This window comes from Tachysurus vachellii, chromosome 20, assembly GCF_030014155.1.
Source record: "Tachysurus vachellii isolate PV-2020 chromosome 20, HZAU_Pvac_v1, whole genome shotgun sequence".
Taxonomy (NCBI): domain Eukaryota; kingdom Metazoa; phylum Chordata; class Actinopteri; order Siluriformes; family Bagridae; genus Tachysurus; species Tachysurus vachellii.
The window spans coordinates 9,861,527-9,886,707 of record NC_083479.1 but is presented as its reverse complement, the minus strand read 5'-3'; the positions used below and the strand labels follow the sequence as shown (position 1 = coordinate 9,886,707).

Sequence of the window (25,181 nt, the reverse complement as noted above, 5' to 3'; positions counted from 1 at the left end):
CACGGCATCCAGTCTGGTTTTCCGGCCTTGACCCTTCGCACAGAGATTGTTCCAGATTCTCAGAACCTTTGGATGGTATTATGCACTGTAGATGATGATAACTTCAAACTCTTTGCAGTTTTTCTCTGAGACACTCCTTTCTGATTTTGCTCCACTATTTGTCGCCGCAGCATTGGGGGAATTGGTGATCCTCTGCCCATCTTGACTTGAGAGCCACTGCCACTCCGAGAGGCTCTTTTTATACTCAATCATGTTGCCAATTGACCTAATAATTTGCAAATTGGTCCTCCAGCTGTTCCTTATATGTACATTTAACTTTCATGAAATCCACAATGAGCCAATATTTGGCATGACATTTCAAAATGTCTCACTTTCAACATTTGATATGTTATCTATATTCTACTGTGAATAAAATATAAGTTTATGAGATACAGAAATTATTATTTGTACAATGTCCCAACTTTTTTGGAATGGGGTTTGTATAATCTGTACACACTGTAATAGGCTCATGCTTAATTATTGCATCTGCGTGTTTGCTTTCAGAGGTCAGCGTGCAGTCGCCATAGCTGCTGAAGGTCAGGTGAAGGACATGGCTCCTCAGACTCCTGTACTGATCTCCTGTGCTGATCAGTGAAGGTGTAGACCTCGTCTGGGAGTGGACTTATTGGGACATACCTGAGAGCTTTGTGCTGGGGAATATACATACATACACAGGGAGAGAGAGAGGGTGAGAGAGCTAAGAGCAGGCAGAGCTTGAAGAGGAGGAGGATCGCTACGTTATCTCTGAGGCTTCATCACACACAGGATTATGTAGAGGGTGTGGCCTGGCTTCCTCTGTTTACCCAAGGCATTCAGAAACGGAGAATGGCTGTTTTATAAACGAAACCTTTTTTGCAATATGAGAAAATGGACCTAATGAAGCTCTCTAAGTTTTGTTTTCGGTTTCAACCTTTTTACATAAAACCCCACTCTGCCTCTCTCTCTCTCTCTCTGTTAGAAAATCTTGTGGCTTCCTGCTCTCCTTCCTGCCCAGAAGCATACACATGTACACTGCATATTGTGTGTGTGTGTGTGTGTAAGAGAGAGAGAGATTTTGCTCTACAGCCCCCATACCTCACAGCCAGCCTGCTTATGTGCCCAAGTCCCTCTCAGCGCAGGCTTCACGTTGACAATGCACAATTAATGCCTAGATGCCTCTTTTCTGGTCAAAGACCCGTTTTGGACGCAGTGCAAGCATATACGGCTGCTTCTCTCACAAAAGCAGCCCGAGTGAGACTGAAAAATGCACGTTTGTGATCCAAAGCAAACAAGTTACTAAGTGACTGAACACTGACCTGGTCAGAAGCCATTCTCTTTTTTCCTTGCGCTCTCACAGCTCCCCGTTACTGTACTGGGCACCCTTCCACTCTCACGTGCACAGCTATAGAGATAAATAGATTGTTTTTTTTTTTTTTATTTTTAGAGCAGTATACTTGAATGATACAATGCATTTTATGTCAATACTTGACCTTTCTGCGGTGTGTGTGTGTGTGTATGTGAGCACCTGCGTGTGTGTGCGTAGCATCCCGATAGCTAATCCAAAAGTGTGTGCGCGCGTGTGTGTGTGTGTGCGTGCACTTTTGTGCTGTATTGATAGCTAATCCAAAAGAGTGCTACTAGTTTTATTAAGGTAGTTTCGTAACAGACACTGCACTAATTTTTAGCTATACTACACCAAATGGCAGTTTATTTTTTGCTAGATTGGCTTAGCTAATAATCTGGAATTTAATAAACTGGCATTTTAGTGTGGATCAGAATTTTAGGCAATTTGTTTTTCTTCCTCTCAGCTTTTTTCGATTTTCTATCATCCAGAATGAACGCGTATAGAGTTATTTTCTGGGAGGAGGTGACAGTGTTAAATTTCATGCACCTCTTTCTCCAACATGTGCCAGCAGAACACAAACACAGTTTTTCAGCGTTTGTTTTTTCTGCTGCTTCTATCCATTCCTGGGAGTTTGAAGTGTAAGAGAGAGGAGGAGAGTAGAGAATCAGGTAGAGAATCAGGTCTCTCACCTACATGGAACTCTTACAGCATAAGCCCACACAGCACCGAGGAGCTCACACGGCTGATGACATGCTCCTGACCTGACACACACTTTAATTTTTTTGAATTGTTTTTTTTTTCTTTCCAATAAATCAGCATAGATACTTTCCATCCCACTGTGCAAATCAAAGGTCACAGACTGTTGGAGGGGGAAAAAAATTCTGATTCTGCTTTCAGAAAGCTCGTCGCTTAGTCTAAATGAAGGAAAGCTCAAGCCTGACTACACGATGGGGAAAACCTCCACTAGACACCTCCAACTTCACAATGACTGATGCTTCTTTTTCTCCATTGCCTATGTTTTTCTGCATATCAGATCTGTGAAGTTGAAATTTTATAAGTAATATGTTTTTGTTTTGTTTTGTTTTAAATAGAAATTATAGTATGATGTATTTGATCATCTTTATTCCCCTAAATGTGTAGTATGTTTAGGGAGTGATTTTGCTGGCCTTTACCTTTTTTTGTATGATCTTAAGCCTCACCATGAGGCTAGTTCTACTGGATGAAGACTATTGTCAAAACTCGTATACAAATATAAAATAATAATAATAATTAATAATAATAATAAGCCAATGAGCACTGAGAAATAATGCACCGCTTCTAGAGGAAATAGTCCCTGCTGTTTTTGGGAACGCACATGTGAGGCAGCCTGTGCTGCCATGTTTAACTATTGTCTAATGAGCACAGTGAGATATGTGTTACCTGTGAGTCTGAATGTCCTGTTCGCTTCAGTTAGTCAGAGCCAAGGGTTTTAACCTCATCGTGTCTGAACAGAAAGGGTTAACAGGTAAACAAATGAACGCCTGATGCAGTAACGTATTCAGCATGCAGAGAAGCTGGGAGGATTATTGACCTGTAACGGACAGTAAAGATGAGTGTTTCGCTTGTTCAGAACATTACAGAGTAATATTCCATACGGCGTTACGAAGATTTTCTTTCTTTCTTTTTTTTTTTTTTTTTTTAAATCGAATCTCAAGCATGTCTGTTTATGAATTTCAGATTATGGTGGTCAGAAGTATACCGTGTAGGTGGTCTTTGAGGACTTCTAAAGTGATGAGATGTACTCTGGCTGATCAGTATCTCAAGCTCAATTCCTAAATGTTTGTCTTAGATCAACTTTTGCTAAGAGATGTCTTCCCAAGTGTTTTGTGCACATCCAGGGCTGCGGCAAACACGTTCTTCCCGTCATGTATCTTGCTATAAAGGAAGAAATTGTACGGTGTGAAAGGGACTATAAACTGAGTTGCTGTTTATAGAGAAGTCTAACTAATAAACCGGCAACGTCGTGTCTACAAATATGGACACGTACAGCAGGGGTGGACAAATAGTTAGTCAGCTGGACAAATAAAAACTCAGGTGCTGCTCAGTTCCGGGTTTTGGTTGGCCGGAAACGTAATATTCGCAGATAGAAGGCGGCTTGTGCGGAATTGTTTATTTGTTTCTCTATTTTTTGGAAAGGTGTCAGCATCTCTCTTACGCTGCATTTTATTTTGCGTAGTTTTCTTAGGCATACAAACTTTTTCAGCAGAAATACTATGACCTTGTGCACACTAATAAACGCCACTATTAGAGGCTAGTATTTGTAGTACAACAAGCAGAGCAGTTCAGAATGTGTAGTGTGCACTGTGGTTACAACCTCAGGGTGGGTTGCACCACCAAGAAGCTCATTTCTAAACATATATATAAATAACGTTCCTTTTTGCAGAGGTTCTTTTTTCTCCTCTTTCTGGTTGAACAAGTGAACAAGGTGAACCAGCTTGTCTGCAGGGCTTCGATGGATAATAACCTAATAGCCCAGACGTGTAATCTTCTCATCCTGGGTGTCCGGCTTATCGATTTGTCCACCCCTGACACACCGAGTTGACAGTTCCTTAGATATACTGCAGGTGTAACTAATAAACTGCCAACTTATAAACTGTATGTGCTATTAACTAACAAGTGGGTTTTTTTTTTTTTTTTTCTCCCAGACATTTGCCAAAGACAAGGAAGTGCTGTCTCTTTAAGTAATTTGATAGTGTGCAAGGACAAACCAGGAAAGATAATTCAAGTCAGCGAGTCTGTTTTCAGGTAATAGATGCATCAATGCATTATATTAGCACAATTCTATATTTCTGATGGATTTCCTCAGCCTTTACCTGCAGGTTGGCATGGTGTACAAAGTGTTTTTAAAATGCCTATTTTAGAAAAACTATATTTGCACCTTAAACCCAAAGCAAAACATCCCACTCTGAATGATTTACCCCTTTTCATGGCTCAATCCCCCTTTCATGACTATTTGCTCTGATTAGTCAGTCCTCTATCACAAGACACATTATTGCATTGAAAAAAAAATTGCCATTATACAATAATGCAATGAACGATGATGCACTTCTTCAAACATCCTTGCATGATCCATAGATGAGGTTTGATCCTTTTCCCAACGCCTCCATTAAATGTCATTCCCCTGTTTTTTCTAAGTACTGTAGAAGATGCCTCTATAACTCTCGAGTTCCTATAATAGCTGTAAAGCTTATAGTATAATACTCTTTTGTGCTAGAATTGTCTCTTGAATGTAATGGATTTTGTACCTGTATTTTTCTAATTCCAATTCCAGTCTTTCTGTATGCGACAGCTTTGTATGGAGGAGTTTGCTCCCAACTGCGATACGATTTATAACAATTTCCACTCATAGTTGTAACACTGATCTGGAGCTCTATGAAGAGCTTCTTAGTCTCATCATTGCATCCATCTCTCTCTAATCAAATAACTGAATATTTTTGGATATTAGAAACATTGTCCCATAATCAGACATCCAATTATATTCAATGATTTACAAAAAAACAGGGAAATTAATGGCTAACACAATTGCCAAATGCTCTGTTTGAAGCTTATTTATTTCTGTTTTCTCTTATGAGTCTTAAGAACCTGGATAATGCATCCATTGGAAATGGCCATCTTTTTCTCTTCTGTGCAAGAACGTATGTCCACTGGCTTTTGAAGCAGTCTTGTCGAAGGGTTACCTTTTCCGTGTCCTCAAATGAGTTTATACAATGTGTGCTTGATCTAATTCGTGTCACTCGTACTGTATGACGCCATGCTTGTTACAGTCCTGTTGTCAATGCAGCCTTGCCTTACTGAAACCCTTGCATAGTAAAAGGGTCCCTTTTGCCATTACCCTTCTCAACAAGTCCTACGTCATAACACTGTCTGCTGACGCAAATGTTATTCCTTTAACACCTATTAAAGTAACATATAGACATACGTTGTCGGTCTGATTTCTTCTTTCCTGCTCAAGGATCAAGATGGATAAAAAGTAAAGGACTTCTATTATTATAATGAGCTTCAGTCCAAGACACTGCTTGGCTGGCAGTATTATTAGGAAAAAGAACCATGATTAAATCTTGCATTTACAGGATCTACAGGAAAGATGCTAATTACATAAAATGTAATAAAAAGATTATTGTTCAAAAGTGCATTGTGATGTTTAGGGTGAATTATGTGAAAAGAAACAGAAGAGCAACCGTTTTCAGAAAAATGAAGGGAAGTCTTAGTTCACACGTTGTATGTTAATGAACGAAATATTCCAAAAACAAATCTTAGATACAACGTGTAATTCATTAAGAACAACGTGATGTGGGAATTGTCAACCCACTGAGGGCTGGATTTCAAATCACACAGAAAATCAAAGTAAAAAATTAAAAATACTGGCTGAACTAACTTGCATGAATTTTATCACAGTATCTCATAATGTAAGCCATTGGTGTTTATGGGCTCCACTTTCCTGTATGCACTTCTAACAACATATGGGCATGCTCTTAATAAGATGTCGAATGGGGACCTGGGGATATCCAATAAGATCTGAATCAGGGCCTCAGTGAGCTCACCTTCATGCCACCCTCATGTAGTCTGTATGTACACCGATAGCCTTCTGAAAGTCATTTTTAGGGTTCTGGTAGCACTCCTCCTGTTTCTCCTTGTGCAAAAGAGAAGATACTGGTCCTGATGCTGGGATGTTTCCCATCTAAGGCCCTGTCCAGGTCTCCTCTTGTAATGGCCCATCGCCTGCTATCTCTTCCATGCTCTTGGGAGCCACACAAAACCTCCTTTCAGGTATTGCCTCGTGCTACAAATAGTAAGCAAAAAAACTCTTTCAGATGTTGTGTTCAGGTCATTCAAAGCAAGAGCCTCTAAACTTCCTACTAATTTTTGACAGCTGTAACCCTGATCATTTTAGTCATATTCTTTCATGCTACAGTGGTTCCTGTTCTCTAATACTGATCACTATGTTTTCCAGACCATAAAGGTTTTTGTAGAAGTGCCTGGGTTATTTTGTAAAACATGCTAATAGAACAGTGGTACACCCAAAATACACTCCCAGCTAATATTCCTTCAAATTCTGAATGAAGATTTAAGACAAAAAAATGAATCAAGTGTTTAGAAACTCTCCCCTGATTTTATTCTCCACTGTACATATAACAATATTCCTTGTACTACATTCAGATACTTTGAATCATTTCCAGGGATGTAAGTTTTTTCTCCTCCCATGTCATTATAGCATAGAGAACATTTGTTAAATTTCCTACAAAAGCACTTTGAACAGTAAATTGTTTGAAAAAACGATGATCGCTAGTGTGGCAGAGATACAATACAAGGAAAACAATGCAAATAGCCTCTTGGTGGTTACAATACAAGAAGACTCAAATGGGGACTTAAGGCCACTTATTCACTCCAGGACTCTTTTAGCATAATTTACTCATGAATATCAAAGCTGATTATTTGCATTTAGAAATAAAAATGGATATAAAGTGAAACACCAGAGGGTTTTTTTCTCTTATGATTCATGCTATAGATTAATGCTGCAGATGGGGGAAATGGTAGCTGAGTGGTTCAGGTGTTGGACTACCAATCAGAAGGTCATAAGCTCTAATCCCAAGGCTACCAATTTGCCACTGTCAGGCCCCTAAGCAAGGCCTTTAACTCTCAATTGCACAGAGGTTTACCCGAGATAAATATAAGTTGCTCTGGATAAAGGTGTCTGTCAAATGCTGTAAACGTTTTTCTACCAAGCTATGAGTGGTTTCAGTAGACAAAATACATGAATACACTACATACACATATACTGTATAGTAATATATTTATATAGCAACTATAGTTTCTGCCACTGACACAATACTATTATTCCTGCTGCCTAATAACGTAAGCTCTACAGTATAACTTCAAGTTCCACAGTGGCTCTATATGTCTTGTTGCTACCCTGTATGTTGAGGTTATTGTGGGAAAGTCATTTATAGCTGCTTTCAAGTCAAGTCAAGAAGCTGTTATTGTTTTTTCAACCATATATAGCTGTTGCAGTACACAGTGAAATGAAACAACATTTCTCCAGGACCATAGTGCTTTATAAAAAAAAAAGACAGCTAAGGACTTAGTAAATAGTCCTAGATGCAAGTGCAACTGTGCAACCTGGTGCAAACAAAAAATACAAGACATTACACAAAAGACAATATAAAAAAACACAGCTGACCAGTGTAAATATTGTATGTTCAAACAATATTGTGTGTGCAGAAATACTGGAATGAACACATTAGTATTATAGCAGCAGTAACATGAGGTATTGTAAAGTACTGTGCAAAACAGCATGTGAAAAGAGCAAACATTCAGTTTACTGACAGACAACTAGGGCTATGTATTCAGCAGCTCTCAAATCAAGTCAAGAAGCTTTTATTGTCATTTCAACCATTTATAGCTGTTGTAGTACACATGAGTCAACGTTTCTCCACAACGAGTCAACGTTTCTCCACAACACACACGGAGACATGAAGGTGGTCTGATTCACATTAGGGTCACTTTAGAAGGATCTGAGTTCATGAGTTATGTTCACATTCTGTTTCACCATTAATTTAATACAAAATGAAAGGTTTGCATGTAAGAGATCAAACCTGTCTTCTGTTTATACTTCTGGTTCATGCTGCTTCAGCATCACTTCCACACTCTTTGTAGGTGTGCATGGGTGTTAGTTTTCATGATAACACTGATGCTATCAGGTCTATAGGGTTAAAAAAAGTGTTACCCACCTCCTGCAGAAAATAAAAACAAGTGAGAGAATCGTTTGGATGTGATGTTAATCTTGGGCTATTAATACAATAAGAAAACCACAACTAAATAAATTGCTTTTCCATATACTGTATATCTAAAATCTTATGCTTTCGCTAACTGGCTACTTTATTAAAAAACTCCCTTACACCTGCTCATTCAAACACTTGTCCAATTTCATGCAGATTCAAGTGAAGAGCTTCACTTAATGTTCACATCAGACAACAGAAATATTAAAAATATGATCTCAGAGACTCCCAAGACATGGTTAATGGTAAGAGGTGGGCTGGGTAACTTCAGTACACACAGATTGGTATGACAAGAAAAAAAAAAGCCTTATTAATAAGAAAGGTCAAAGGGAAATGATCAGACTGATTTGAGCTCACAGGAAGTCAGCAGCAGAACACAACTGAACTTTGACTGAAATGGGCTATAATAATAATACAACATTATATTTCAAGTATTAAAAGAAGAGGCCTTTTTTTGTCACATATACATACATAAAAACATTACAGCTCAGTTCATTTTTTTCCCCCACATATCCCTGCTTGATGTGAAGCTGGGGTTAGAGCACAGAGTCAATCATGATACAGCAGTAAGGTTCAAGAGACCAAAGGTTAAAGACAGTCGAGAAGCAAAATCATTTGATCTTACCTTTCAGTAGACTTAGATGTGGTTTCTGCTTGGTTGGAATGAAAACTTGCACCACACTGTCCATATCAGATGCTCCTGCAATCAGCAATATTACATCCGATAGGTATTAAAAATTCAGATAAGCTGAGGACAGTTACACAGGTTGCCAGGAGGAGGGACCTGCAAATCTAAAAAAATGCTGTATTATACACAGTGTGTTAAAAACAATAAGTGTAAATGAGGCAAAGTATTGCACTGTGCTCAAGTAAAATAAAAAGTGAATTGATTGACAACAACCACAGCACCCAGACATTAGATTAGCAGTTTCTTATGTACATAATCTTGTTGCATTTGAGCATATAGGTCAAACAGGTCTGTACTTGAACAAATAAGTGGTGGACTGTTCTCACCACAATCGAGACACTGAGGCTGTAGTGTGTGGTTCTGGTGTAAATGTATCGTATTTATAAACTACATCAGAAAAATATTTTGCTTCTGTTACTTTTAGCTACTGTTACGAAATGCTGTGATATAATGCTGTTGCCTGCATTTCCTGTATTCATTTTCCATGTTGGCTTCTTCAGAAAGCAGAACTAACAGAAGTTAAGACAAAACATTTCAAAATATTTCCCTGATGTCATTTGGTGTATCTGTGTTTAAAAAAACAAAAGTGCTCTATATAGACTTGTTCTATATACACAAAAATGTAAGCAGTAGCAAGGAAATCCTTAGGAGATCAACCATATTGTGTTTGTGTAGAGATTTATCAATGTTCTTTATTTATTGAGTAAATTTTAATTCATTATTCTGTAGGCAGTTCTGCGAACCTGAAAAAGCAGTGTGGTTATTTCGTCACTTAATGTGGGTGGTTAGAGGTGTTAGTACATTTGGACAGAGCTTGATGCGATGTGTGTGCGTATGTGTGTGTGTGCGTAGGAGAGTGTTAGACCTATTAGACACAGCTGCTGCATTCAAGGAGAAACGGTTTCAACCTTTGCACTAAAAATGTCATCGGGGCAGCTCTTGAGCCTTCTACTAGCTCTTCCTTTTTGTTCTACAAACAACAGTAAGACATTTTATTCTCACTATTGGCTTGGTTTATATGCTGTTGTCTATTTGTCTTCTTAACAAGACTGTGTTGCTTTACTGAATAATGAGTCATTTCATAAAATTTCGGTTTTTGTTTGTTTGTTTGTTTCCATGAACTTTCTTTCTTTCTTTTAAACCCGCCTGGATAACCTTTGTGAATAGATTATTGCATTTACAGTTATACTTTTTAAAGATACCGTCTGTCATTTTAGAAACCTAAATTATTGATGCAATTTAATTCAATACCTAAATAAAAGGAATTACATTTAAACGTCTGTGAATTGATTTGATTATACGCATTATACTTGTTTCTAACCAATAAGTTTGAAACCCATGTGTTTTCATTGAAAAATGATTCACAGTAATCTTTTGGCATGAATAAGAAAATGTACCCAAGGATATAAAGATAAAGTCACAGATCATCATGAAATGTAATCATTAAGGTTGAACAATTAGTTTAAAAAGTCACAACACGGTACTTTGAGGCATCCACCACAATATTTAGTTCAACGGTGTTTTCCGCATTATCCTATAAATAATAAAGCGCTTTTTAATGATCCAATAACTTAATGATTAATGGTACCAACAATGCTTTTTTCTCTCTGAACAACTAACTTTATGACATTCAGATTATTTTTCATATATTGCCCAACCCTAGGTATTGGAGAGTAGGTATTTGTGTTATAAATATGTTATAAGCTCCTTATTCAATTCTTAATGCCAGGATTTTTGCACTAAACCAATTTACTCTTTCACTCTCTAGATGTGGAGAGCATTACAGTGTATAGAGGAGGTTCTGCCTTTCTACCAAACCCTTCCATGTTCACGTACAATACATACAGGATCAATGTGAAGTGTGAAAAGGATGGAAAGGAATTATGTAAATATGTAATTGACCGTAATTCAAGTATTCTACCTGAATGTACAACTCGGTTTAAAGTAATTAAAGAACCTTTAGGGCTGAATGTAACAGATGTTGAAATCAGTGATGCTGGTAATTATACGTGTGTGAGTACCAGAGTAATACCACCACCAACGGAGAATAATTCTACAACCCTGCTGCTCAAAGTTATTGGTAATTATAATCATCTTTTACTCTTCATTTGCTCTTGAAAGTTTTTCTGATTCTCAGTATACTAACAGAGAATATATTATGTTTATCTTATTCACCCTGTACTACATTGTATGAAACGTCACTAAGTTCATTGTTCTCTCTGCAGATCCACCATCTCTCACCCTGCAGTTGATGAACAGCATTAACTCCTCCTGTGTGGAGCTGTTCTGCTCTCTGCAGGGTTTGATACCACAGCAGGTGAACTTCACATGGACCAGATCAGATCAGCTTCTTCACTATTATGAGTCCAGCAATATGAGCAGCTTCCTGGTGCTCTGCAAGCCCAACTGGACAGATGGAGAAACGCTCACTTGTCGTGCCGATTACTCAGTCAATCACACACTCTACAGCAGGAACATCACACTCCCATATAACTCAGGTGAACCTTTTACCTACTGTCTGATGTGAACATTTATTTGATCAAATTAAATGATGTGAGACTTGTGACTAGAACAAAAGCAGACAGTTTTATTTAGTTTGGATTTCTCTTTTGGCTTTTTATGTTCATATGACACCAGACATTACTTCAGCACTATGTTTACTGAATACTTCTTCAATACTTGCTTAGTCACATGATTTCTCTGGATGTTTCTTCTCCTAACTTATTGTCACACTTTGTATGCTATGGCATTAACATGACAAAATACAAAACTCAAACAATAATCAGAGAAGCCATGACTAATATAAAAGAGATTCAGAACTTTTTTAAGTTTGTTACAATTATTACATGATTGATTTCAACTCAAGAAAGGTTTTTTTTTTCCAACATGTGTTCCAAACCCATAATATGCAAAGTAGTAACAACAAATGATCTTAAATGCATGTTTCGACCTGTTTCAAACATCCATAAACACACAGTTATTTAGATAAGCTTAAACATAAATAAGCTTGATTATTATTTTTTGTTTACTGTATATTCAGTTTATCTTCAGAATGCACAATTTTATTTATTTTATTTTATTATTTTTTATTCTTATTTGCTAAAGTTCTCATCTGCATCATTACTCAACCTGAGTAGGGTTGAATGAAAAGCAGGTATTAAAAGACAAGTTTTAAGGTTGAATAAAATAATATAGAGCGTAGTAAAATATAATAAGACATATATTGATATAATAAAAACATTTAGTAAAATATTGAGAATGTAATGAGTATAAATAGAGTGTAATGGAAAGTATACAATTTACACAGAACTGGGCCCTGTTCAAAAAATCCCTGATTAATTAGTCACGAAGGTCCTAAAATGTCTTCAGTCCTATACTTATTAAAGATTACATGTAAATTAAAATAAATAAATAATATAATATAGAATGAATAAATATGTATTAAAACAGCTCACATAGAGACTTTCAGATCAGTTAGATGTAACAGCCTTACAGCTCAGAGCATCTAGTTTTGCAAGGCAAACACAACTGTCTGTTGTATCGTTGCCAAATGTTTAATGCATTAGAACTTCAAAACGTAATCAGAGAATTGTGTGCGCTCTTTATGTGAGACTGTGCCACTGTCTGACAGTTTGATGTCACACTGAAATGTTTTGGACTATAAATACACTCTAAAACTATGAAATGCCATAAAAGTGCTAAACAACTATAATTATAACTATAAAAATATTAATAGCAATATAAAAAACTAGGAAATGCCATTTAAGCCAATATTAAACACATAAATATGACACTTTTAGACACTTACCTTTAGTATCTTCTTATAAAAAGTCCACATAATTTTTTGTTTTCCTTTATTTTATATGGAGGACACTAAAAAAGGCAGCATTTTAATAAGAGATCTTGCTGATGTTTTTATGGATAAATGTATGAATAACATTTAGGTTTGCTGAATAACATGGAATTAAAAATGGCATTGTTTTAATAATTGAAATAACTTAAAAATAGCAAAATAAAAGCATGATGAAATATGCCATATCATTGTAGAGTATTATTTATATAGTATCATATATGATTGTTTATTGTTTATCATTTTTGCAGCATATTATACTTTCCTTGTTTCAGTCCTCATTTTCAGTCCTCATTTCCCTGTTTTTTGTTACCATAGACACACAAGTACATTTACATTTTCAGCATTTGCCAGACGACCTTATCCAGAGCGTATATACTGTAATACCATAAGACTGAAACACTGTTTAAAGTTTGTTTATTTATTTATTTATTTATTTATTTTTAATTTTATAAATACATACACAAATACAGCACACAGGGGAGAAAATGCTAGTTCAAGCATTTAATGAAGAAGTAGGTCTTCAACCATCGTTGAAAAAGCCCATCTTAAGTTCCAACTTCCTTCTTTTACTCTGCAACCTTGAGGTGGTCACAAAGATGATTTGCATAATCTGAAACCTAGAAAATCAAAGCAGCCGCAGAACCCGTCTTTAAATATGTTTAATAGCTTTTAGACTTGGGGGGCACGGTGGCTTTGTGGTTAGCACGTTCTCCTCACACCTCCAGGGTTGGGGGTTCGATTCCCGCCTCCGCCTAGTGTGTGTGGAGTTTGCATGTTCTCCCCGTGCCTCGTGGGTTTCCTCCGGGTACTCCGGTTTCCTCCCCCGGTCCAAAGACATGCATGGTAGGTTGATTGGCATCGCTGGAAAATTGTCCGTAGTGTGTGATTGCGTGAGTGAATGAGAGTGTGTGTGTGCCCTGCGATGGGTTGGCACTCCGTCCAGGGTGTATCCTGCCTTGATGCCCAAAGACGCCTGAGATAGGCACAGGCTCCCCGTGACCCGAGGTAGTTCGGATAAGCGGTAGAAAATGAGTGAGAGTGAGAGCTTTTAGACTTCACTCAACAAGCTTAAAAAAAGGCCATAATGAGGGGCAGATGCAAATGTTTTGTGTTGCTCTGTGCACAGTTCTTAAACTGTGTGTTTGTTTGCTAGTTATTAATGTTAAATGCAACCTAATGATGCTTGTAACAGCCTGTAATGTACATCGTTCCACTATCGAGTGTCACTCAGAGGAGGATGTGTTTCCTTTGTCATGTGCTCACATTTCCTCCCCATTACCTCTGTGGCTGAATCTGAAACCGTACTCACACGAATAATATTCAGCTTATTTGCTGGTTAATCTAACTGGCCACTGTCATGATTGTAACAGGCCTATTTTTAATAACATTAAAAGTCAGTAATACTCTTATAAATTACAATTAATAATTAGTAGTGAATTAAATTCTGAAGGCAAAGTAACAGTAAAAGTGTGTCAACATGTAGCAAAACTGTTTGTGTGTATAATAGAGTAGATGAAGAACATCTACGTGGTATTTAAAGATCCTCGGGTCATTTGAGAGCAGAAAGAATCTATCTGTGATCAAGTAAGAAAAGACAGCAAAAATGACACTGTGGAGGCAGGAGTTCTAAAAATGTGTCATTTTACTCAACCCAGGGGTTTTACAAAAACTACACACAAACGGAAGCTATTTTTTTTTGCTTGTGCTATATATATATATATATTATATTTATTATATATTATATATATATATATATAAATATAACTAGCATCGTCAAACTTAAGTAAGATGTGTATATATATATGTGTGTGTGTGTGTGTGTGTGTGTATATGTGTGTGTGTTTGTGTGCAGGGGTGGCATCCATGGCAGCCTTGGTGATCACTGCAGCTACAAGCACATGTGCAGGGCTGCTTCTCCTCATTTTACTTGGTGTAGCCATCTTCAAATGTGAGTCCACAATTAGTGTCTTTTCATCTCAATTATTCACAACATAAAATATATATATATATAACTTTTTTTTCCAGACCAGACATATTTATTTCCAATGTATTTCTTATTGCAACTCTGACGCCAAGATAATTAAAATCTTATGATTTTAAAAAGTAATTTTGATGAAGATAAAAATTTATTTCAAATGTAAACATTCTGTTTTGTCTTGCTGACATCTTACTTAAGTTTGACGATGCTAGTTTGAGCTAAACATAGAGCAAAGTTTATATACTTCTCCAACAGATAGAGAGCATTTATTTTACACCACTTCTATTACTGAACTACCTGTCTGTCTCTGTGTTAATTGGTAGGGAAGAAAAGAGATTCTTCCCATGGATCTGTAGTCTACAGAAATAAAATCTATGAGAACTTCACTCTTTCCAATGCTGCGGTGAACCCCACATTGACTGCTCCCCGAAATGCTCAACCTGTCTCCACAAACATCAGGAATACTACCAGATCTACTCCACATAGAATCATGCAGACTCAGAGAGAGGAATGTATCTATGAGAACTAAGCAACTGCTATCTTAAAAAACAAGACTCCAGGGTTGGTCTGTGTACATTCTTTTTTATTTATTTATTTACTAGGCACTTTTGTATTTTTGGAACACAAACTGTGGACACATTATCAGTGTCTCTACTCTAAAGTAGGACCAGACTAACCATGTCATCTCTGTATATATAGTTTCTTACAAATAAATGATAAATGTTGCACCATCAGCTCCTTGCAGGTGTATTGCAATACCTTTTATGAGGTGATGGATCTGTAAAGCAGTTTTGGTATGTTGGTAAAAATAAAGCAGACCACAATGTTGTTTCAGTCTTTAGCAACGCTGTAGAAAAAAGTTTTCAAAGTATAAAATAGATAAAAGTAATAATTTATATACTTAATATTTACATGAAAATATTGATAATTTATATACTTAATATTTACATGAAAATATTTTAATATGGTTTATAAAAGCAACATGCTTGAGTGAGAATACAATCAAAGCTTAATATTGTAATGGGCATGAATTTGCTTTAAAAGGTGATGAGGACAGGGGGGTCACGGTGGCTTAGTGGTTAGCACGTTTGCCTCACACCTCCAGGGTTGGGGGTTCGATTTCCACCTCCACCTTGTGTGTGTGTCGTTTGCATGTTCTCCCCGTGCCTCGGGGGTTTCCTCCGGGTACTCCGGTTTCCTCCCCCAGTCCAAAGACATGCATGGTAGGTTGATTGGCATCTCTGGAAAATTGTCCGTAGTGTGTGATTGTGTGAGTGAATGAGAGTGTGTGTGTGCCCTGCGATGGGTTGGCATTGCCTTGATGCCCAATGATGCCTGAGATAGGTACAGGCTCCCCGTGACCCAAGTTAGTTCGGATAAGCGGTAGAAAATGAATGAAGTGATGAGGACAAAAACATAGAGAGAGATGCACTGGGCGCCTATACAAGAGACTTCAAGAGACTAATTCTTAGTCTAGCACGGCAGTAATCTATAACTACAAAACTTTTGGTAGATAAATGTGCATTTGCCAAGATTGTCAAGATTAGGTCTCTAGCAGTTAAGCACAGGAAGTTCAACAAGAATGAATTGATTCTGCTCCCATATCCTCTCATGTTTTCTTGGTTATTGGCTTTTTACTTGTTTCACCGCACCCTCTTGCTTCGAAGCTCTTGTCACTCCTCGCTCTCCCTCAGATCTTCTAGCACTGCTCGACTGGTCCAACCATCTCTCAAGCTACAAAGAAGGCATGCATCAAGGCTTTTCTCAACAGGTGCTTATACCCCTCAGCACGTGTTCAGACCCCTCAGCTCTCAGAATAGACAGACACATTCTACATTCTACAGACACGTCTACAGCGCTTGACCAGGGTGAGGGCAGAGGTCGCAAGGCTTCCACCTCCTGGAGAGGGAACAGAGGGGGTTGATAACCATATGTGGCTTGGAAAAGGGACAGGCCTGTGGCATTGGACGGCACAGAGTTGTGGGCCTTGAGACTCCTCTGCTGGGTCACAGATAGTGAAGGCTGCCATGAACTCATGGACATCCTTCCTCCAAGGATTCAACCAAAAGGTTGCTGTAGTAGAGCCAAGGTTTGGGTAGCACCAGAGTGACAGGATGTGCAGGAGTTGTGGCACCATCCACAATTCCTATTTTGCCAGGGTGAACTGACGAGAAATTGCAATGGGCTTGTCGTTCTTGGACCCCGGGTGGTAGGAGAGAGTGAACTGAAACCTCCCAAAGAAGAGCTCCCACAGGGAGGGTTTGGAATTCGATAGTCAGGCCGGACGGCATCACTAATCATTCATAGTGACCTGTGAGCATGTTTCACGCTGCCTTCCATTTGTCACCCGCATTGCAGAGGTTGAGGTTGGTAAAGATGGAGGCCCCCTAAGGAGTTTGAAGGCAGATGACATTAAAGGCAAGGGATAACAATTCTTGATAATGATCTCATTTAGTCTCCAATAACCTATACACAGCCATAAGAATTTGTCCTTTTTGTCTGCATTAAAGAATCTGGCCCAGGCAGGTAACAGGGAGGGATGAACGATGACAGCAACCCAGAAATCCTGAATGTAAGTGTTCATGGTCTCCTGGTCCAGTCCTGAAAGATGATAAAGGCATCCCCTGGGTGGTATGGTTCCCAGTATGCGGTTGATGGCACAATCATAGGGCAAGTGGGGAAGTAGAGATGAATGTATTAAACAAATGGTATGGTGCTGAGGACAAGAGGTGGCTCATGGGACACAGGAGGAGAAATGGGCAGGCCTGGACTAATCTGTTTTGACCCCCTGCTATTTAAAAAAAAAGTGTATGGTTGATGGTATCTTTAGTCTGTTACCTATTGAACCAGTGTGAACATATTCAATGATAGAGACTTCAAAGCACTTTTGTACTTTTTATAAGGCCGTCTGCCGCGAATAAAAATTTAAATGTTAATGTCACTGGAATGCTTAAAATACCAGCTAACCCGGAAGTTGTCAAATTGTCAAAAAGAGTGGTAGGAGCATGACATCAGCAGTTGTTTATTCATTGTGTATGCCAACCTGTCATTTCATTTCACTTCTCCAGAGATTTCTGCTTAGGTCTAAACCATTATTCTTTAAATCAGCAGTTGCATTTTTAAATCACTGTATCTGTTTGCAGGGCTCTGAAGTGTCATGCATTGAGAGTGACAGTCACTCATTTCGGTCTTTTGTCACGCTCTCCCGCCACACATTGTATTTCTCACGCAGAACAACTTACTATTTATCATATATTTAATATGCAGCAGCGCCCAAAATGTAAAATGTTAAAATGGGCAGGAATCAAGCGCGTCTCCCCTGGAGTTCTTAGTCGAACCTGCCACTTATCAGCCAATCAGGCTAAATCGTAAGATTTAACGCAACAACCAATAAAAAAAAGCATATACTGGAATTGTTCATCATCATCCTCGTTCACCCACAGAGAAAAGCACTGGAGCTGCGAGCATCACTTTGAGCACAGAGTAAGTCATGATCTCCTGTTGTAAATGTTACAACAAATTCACAACTTGTTTGACATAAACAATGACATTTTGTCTGCTGTTAGAGATGTTTCCCAGATAATCAGCATGAGTTTTTCATGGGTGTCTGCAACTTAGCCAACAGTTTTACAGCCTGTTCACTGACCCCTGCTCAGAACAAGTAGTCTAGGCCCCTGGTTCTCAAACTGGGGCCCCTGAGATGGTCCCATATATTGTATAATAAATTATACAATGTAGTGCATAATTTATTATGTTTTGTTTAATGCAAATATTATGTTTTGGAATGTTTTATGTCATAAATTTTCTTTTGGGGGTGGGGGCAAGTAGGGATGCACTGTATACTAGGGGGTCCACACGCCGAAAAAGTCCCAGAGAAGGTGGCGAAAAGGGTAGGCCCATTGTTGTGCTTGGGTGGGGGGTTGGAGATGTCACTCTTGCCTGTCATCAAAACTCGAGAGTCCTGTGTTTGCCATGGCTGATGGATTGGCTTATGTCAGTATTACATAAAATATTTTTAACTGATTTCTTTTAAAATGTTTTGATTCAGTTGTCCCAGCATCCCAACTGCCTGGAATATCAGCTCACAGGGTCAGAGCACTATTTCACTTACACCTCTGTTCAGTTTCTGTTCTGCTTCATTTACTTTATTTACATCTATTTATGTTAACATGCTTTTGTTCTGATGCATGTGGGTTTGACCATTGTGCAAGGCAGGAAGCAATGAAAAAAATGGATACTTGTCTCTGCATAAGAATTCTTATCATAATGCAAATTTTGTGCTCAAAACAATATTAGGAACCAATAGGTCACATTCAGATTTTGTGGATACAATGCAAGTAAAATGATATGACAGAATAGACAAGCAATTATTTGGTTATTGGCAGGCATTGTGAGAAAAAGTCACTTAATCGGCGAGCTGTGTTGTACTTACATCCAACAATACAGCTGTAGCGATTTTGGCTGGCGAAGCAAGGTAAATATTTGTAAGTAATTATAACGTGTTATAGTGACTCCTAAATATTTTAACCTAAGTTGAAATTGACGGTAATGGAATTAACGTTACACTTATTTGGTCTGTTCGTCCGGCGAACAGGCCGTGTAACCTTTATTAATTCTATGAAGGCAGTATCTTCCCGGCCGAGAAAGACGCCCTTCCCTTTTACTTTATACCATAATATAAATTAAATTAACTTAATAGAGCATGTAGTTCAGACCAGATGTTGCAGGTACCTTACTGTAAGTTTGTGAGCGATACTCAGAGAATGAATGAGACAAACACAACATAAAGCTAACTACACAAACAAACAAAAGAAATAGAGAAAACAAAGATGAAAATAAAATACACAAAAGAAATTGAAATTGGGGAAAGGGAAGAAGAGACTGGACAAGAAGAAATTGGAAAGGAATGGCAAGCTTAGACTCCAAAATTAATCACACCCTGACTGGGAAATCGTCACAGAAACTTAAATTCACCTTACGATTCAATGCGAGATTCCTACTTAAAATACGCATCTAAATTGATTGGTAGAGGAAACGGTTACTTGCATTGGCTTGCGGCACAAGAGTCTGGATGTAACGGAGAAATCTCAGTCAGGATGGGGTCAGACGTTCTTCCTGAAGATGGTTCTGGGAAGTGGAGCTTGCCGGAAGTTCTATGAAGGAAGATGGAGTAGTCTCTAAGCAGTTCCGAAGATCTGACCAAGGATTGGTGGTGTTTGTGACATTTTAAAGGTCCCGAACTCCACCCATCTTTGGGGAGATGGCCAATACTACGGCCTGGATTTCGGAGGGAAAAACTCCCTTTGTTTCAGGTGTCTGTGGGCGTAGTTTAGCTATAAAACTTTTAGATGACTTTAAAGTTTTATCCAAGGTGTATTAAGACGGTATGGTGCCTTTTCGTGCTCAAATAAAATACACCATTGTTTGAAAAATGAGTAACATAATTTTGTGGTCATTTGGATACTAAACATGAAGGGCAATGACGGTGTAAAGCCACGGTACTGTACATTACATACACAGATCAGTAATCAAAGTGTAACTGATGTTACTACGATATTGTGTTCTGATAAAGGCAAAGAAACAAAAATGAAACACAAAACAAAATGCACTTTCATTAGGGAAGTGAAAAACAGATAACTTTGTATACATCCTGACATCAGACCTTAAAAGGACATACAGCATTAGAACAGGTATACATTAACATGCCAGGGTCGGTAATCAAAGTATAACTGATGTTAATACAGTGTTGTTTTCTGATACCTAAATAAAATACACCCTTGTCAGGAAAGTAAGGAGCAAATAATTTTAAGTCAGGCAAGCCTTAAAAGAAGAAATACATTACAGCAGGTTACAAGAATAAGAATCTTAGAGTATCATAATTGGGGAGGAGAAACATACGATTATGGGTTAATGCCTTGTGATGTGGGGCATTTTATTTACTCGTTTTATTAGTAAAAGGAATGTCCCATTGTGTTGTGTGTTTGTGTGTGTGTGTGTGTGTGTGTGTGTGTGTGTGTGTGTGTGTGTGTGTTCTGGTTGAGGGTCACTATGAATTCAACCAGAGAAGCAGCATGGGGTTATCTGGTTTGTGGTAGGATCCAGACATTCTAGAGCCAGTTGTGTGTGTGTGTGTGACACTGTGGAATTCAGTCCCTCAATAAAATTGTAAACTGGAAATCTAAATGACCTGTACCAGACGCTACACAGCAATGGAAGGGATATTTACTGAGACTATGAATAATCTGAAAAATTTGGAAAATTTCGCATGTCAGTCAAAAAAGACAAAAAAGGAGTGTGAAACCCTCTGTGTAAGTGATAGCCTAACCTCTCCCCAACGGTGACCCTGTATGATATGCAAAGTATCTGTGCTGAAGAATGACAGGCTAATCATCCTACAGGAGAAAGAGACTCTATGTTTTTATTATTTTATATGCAAAATATGATAATAAAGAGCAATTTTAGAGCAAAATATGATCTAATGAAATGATGCTACACACACACACACACACGTTGTGTTTTCATATTCAAATCATATTTAATGGTCAAAATGGTTTCAAAACAATCTCCTGGCTTTCAAAGAGACAATGCCCCGAGATAGATTCATTTCAATTATGCAACACCTTCTAACAGACAAATTTGCTGCGGTCTCCGACATCTGGACACGCAAGATCTGGACACTTCAACAAGAACTGTGCTGAGAGTTTCACTCCAGGAGAACACTTGACCATAGATGAACAGCTGTTCCCTACCAGGGTTCGTTGTCCATTCACACAGTATATCGCAACCAAGCCAGACAAATTTCAGACAAGTTCTGGATGGCCACGGATTTGGAGACCAAATATGTCTGCTATGCATCTCCTTACTTGGGAAAGGACCCCAGTCATCAGAAGGGAGAGAGGCTGGCAGAGAGCGTGGTCATGAATCTGATGGAGCCATTTTTGGATGATGGGAGAAATGTCACGTCGGTCAATTTCTTTACTTCACTGTCACTGTTCTTCTTTTGTTTTTCTTGAAGACCTGACACACCTCATCTTCACTGAACTGAATTTTAGGTGTGTTGGAGTCGGTGTTTACAGGAGGTGAGAATTGGGCTTTTTCAAACCTGCAGTAGAACTCATTCAGGTAGTCTGCCAGTTGTTGATTCACCACAGTGCTGGGGGATGGTGTCGTGTAGTTGGTGATGGCTTTCAGACCTTTCCACACTGAAGCTGAGTCGTTAGTGGAAAACTGAGCCCGTAGCTTTTCAGAATAATTTCTCTTTGCCACTCTGATCTCCTTTTCTAATGTGTATTTGGCCTGTTTGTACAAGACTCTATCCCCATGAGCACTTTGCACAAAAATGCTGAAAGCAGCACATGTGAGAACCAGAAACTGAGGTTTGTTGGATGGATATGTTTCCTACTGTAAGTGCAACGTGTCAAAGCGGTACAAGAGGTGTGATTCCCCTCTGTTGAGATTTTCACAGTTATTCAGCTCGATTCTCCTCCTGCTTTTGTTGCGCAAACACCCCCATCACCTGTGAGGCCAGGCACATTTGCATTTGTTCACTCAGAGTAGCCCAGATCCAAGGCAGGCCAAACCTCTGTGTGTGACATGGAAACCTTCAGAAATGCCCAAATAAAAAATGCCTAAATAAATGCAAAATAGTCTGTTTTGTTTATAAAAAATTGTGTGAAAACAGAATGAAAAGTTGCTAATACAATGACATGGGGTCTATTTGACTCATCCGGAAAGTTTAATGTGTCATAACTTGGGTTTCCTTCCACATATTTGCCTGAAATTTACCAGGATTGTTCCAAATTATTATTATGGGGCACGGTGGCTTAGTGGTTAGCACGTTCGCCTCACACCTCCAGGGTCGGGGTTCGATTCCTGCCTCCGCCATGTGTGTGTGGAGTTTGCATGTTCTCCCCGTGCCTCGGGGGTTTCCTCCGGGTACTCCGGTTTCCTCCCCCGGTCCAAAGACATGCATGGTAGGTTGATTGGCATCTCTGGAAAATTGTCCCTAGTGTGTGATTGTGTGAGTGAATGAGAGTGTGTGTGTGCCCTGCGATGGGTTGGCACTCCGTCCAGGGTGTATCCTGCCTTGATGCCCGATGACGCCTGAGATAGGCACAGGCTCCCCGTGACCCGAGGTAGTTCGGATAAGCGGTAGAAGATGAATGAATGAATGAATGAATGAATGTTCCAAATTATGAACTTTGCAAGTAAAATTCATTTTGTCTATTTTCGTTGAACTATTTGTTCATAAAATAAACACTTTACTCCCGAGTCAATTTGACTCGGCCACATTTAGTGGGCAATAGGTCACACTTTTGCCCTTTTCAGTGCAATGAACATACATACAGACACAAAAATGCACACATAAAATGTACACTAACACACGTACCCAAAACACACACACACGCGTGCGCACATGCACTCACACACACACACACACACACTGGGCATTGCATTTCATTAGGCCTCCAGAAAAAAAAGCTACACATTTGTAAATATTTCATACTTTTGATATGCCTTTGCCTAGCAGAGGGCAAAATATGATCTAACGAAATGATGGTACACACACACACACACACACACACACACGTTTTCATATTCAAATCCTGTTTTCTCTCTTATTTATGAATTTAGTTGCTTCAGTCAGCTTTGACCTGGGGATGTTTGACATACACCAACCAGTGGTGAGGTTTCTTGTTTATAAATTAAATATAATAAAAAGCATAAGAGGTGTAAAGGAAGTTTTATTCACAATAAATTATGCCATGTTTTTGAGTGGTGTGTGTGTGTGTGTGTAGCCCGTTTTTGGGTGATCAGATGGCATCTGGTAGGCAAAATAGACATAACAAGTGTAAAATGTTTACAAATATAAGCTGATCACACAGAATGCTGATCAGTGTAGAATTTTTGATTTATAAGCATTCAAGTCAATTTGACCTGGAAAAAAACAGGTTTTATTATTTACTGACATTAAAAATGGTCAAAATGGTTTTAATTTAAATTTAGAGACGTTTCATTGGTTAATGCCAGCAGCTGTTACACTGATCACGGCGCCACCTGGTGGATCAACGTGTCATTGCAACAGATGCGCGTAGGGGGCGTGAATAAAGCAGCTACTGATTAACTACGTCAGAGCGGGGGAACAAGATCATTGTAGCACTCCTGGTGGATGTCTGGCAGAATCACACAGTAATCATGCAGTGATCATGCAATAGTCAAACAGCAATTCTGAGCTGCTGCATCTGTATAATAACCAACAAGAGATTTAATCAGTTTTTTTAATCAAGGTGAAAATACCCGCATGTTGTCACTGTATGTTATGAAACCACACCAAAGTAACCAAAACCACACTGTGTGGATTGGTCTGCTCTGTTGGAACCAGCTATGATGAACTTTATCTTGGTGGAAAAAATATGGATGAGAAGTTTTCAGATGAGAAGGTGTGTGTGTGTGTGTGTGTGTGTGTATGTGTGTGTGTATGCGTTTGCAGGTGAGTGCATGTGTGTGCGTGTGTGTGTTCTGGTTGAGGGCCCTATGAGTTCAATCAGAGAAGCAGCATGGGGTTATCTGGTCTTTGTGTAGGATCCAGACCTTCTGGAGCCAGTTGTGTGTGTGTGTGACACTGTGGAATGTAGACCCTCAATAAATTGTAAACTGGAAATCTAAATGACCTGTACCAGACGCTACATCTATTATATTATATTCCTACCTCTACCGCTGATTCCGGATTTACACACAGGATTCAGGAATAAGGCCTCAGAGTTGTCTTCACAGTACCTCACAAAGGGACATTCCTTTTACTAATAAAACGAGTAAATAAAATGCCCCACATCCCACGGCATTAACCCATAATCGTATGTTTCTCCTCCCCAATTATGATACTCTAAGATTCTTATTCTTGTAACCTGCTGTAATGTGTTTCTTCTTTTAAGGCTTGCTTGACTTAAAATTATTTGCTCCTTACTTTCCTGACAAGGGTGTATTTTATTTAGGTATCAGAACACAACACTGTATTAACATCAGTTATACTTTAATTACCGACCCTGGCATGTTAATGTATACCTGTTCTAATGCTGTATGTCCTTTTAAGGTCTGATGTCAGGATGTATACAAAGTTATCTGTTTTTCACTTCCCTAATGAAAGTGCATTTTGTTTTGTGTTTCATTTTTGTTTCTTTGCCTTTATCAGAACACAATATCGTAGTAACATCAGTTACACTTTGATTACTGTTCTGTACTGCTGCCTTTATACCGTCATTCCCCTTCATGTTTAGTATCCAAATGACCACAAAATGATCAGTTACTCATTTTTCAAACAATGGTGTATTTTATTTGAGCACGAAAGGCGCATACCGTCTTAATACACCTTGGATAAAATTTAAAGTCATCTAAAAGTTTTATAGCTAAACTACGCCCACAGACACCTGAAACAAAGGGAGTTTTTCCCTCCGAAATCCGAGCCATAGTATTGGCCATCTCCCCAA

At 38.6% G+C, this 25,181-nt stretch overlaps 2 protein-coding genes across 5 annotated transcripts in view; both read left to right on the top strand.

Annotated features, from left to right (window-relative positions):
- The window catches only part of LOC132863216 (HMG box transcription factor BBX), a 39,366-nt gene extending 34,048 nt beyond the window's left edge, over nucleotides 1–5,318 (top strand). For all 4 annotated transcript variants that reach the window (XM_060895896.1, XM_060895899.1, XM_060895895.1 and 1 more), the window contains one exon: nucleotides 544–5,318. In XM_060895896.1, the coding sequence (XP_060751879.1) occupies nucleotides 544–634 (91 nt within the window). In that variant the 3' untranslated portion in view covers nucleotides 635–5,318. The remainder of the gene's footprint in view (nucleotides 1–543) is intronic.
- Nucleotides 5,319–9,675: 4,357 nt separating this feature from the next.
- LOC132863627 (uncharacterized) lies at nucleotides 9,676–15,431 on the top strand. Its single transcript, XM_060896541.1, has 5 exons — nucleotides 9,676–9,848; nucleotides 10,635–10,946; nucleotides 11,092–11,364; nucleotides 14,572–14,667; nucleotides 15,021–15,431. Exons 1-5 carry the CDS (start codon nucleotides 9,788–9,790, stop codon nucleotides 15,224–15,226), a joined length of 948 nt encoding a protein of 315 aa, XP_060752524.1. The 5' UTR covers nucleotides 9,676–9,787; the 3' UTR covers nucleotides 15,227–15,431.
- The last annotated feature ends 9,750 nt before the right edge of the window (nucleotides 15,432–25,181 follow it).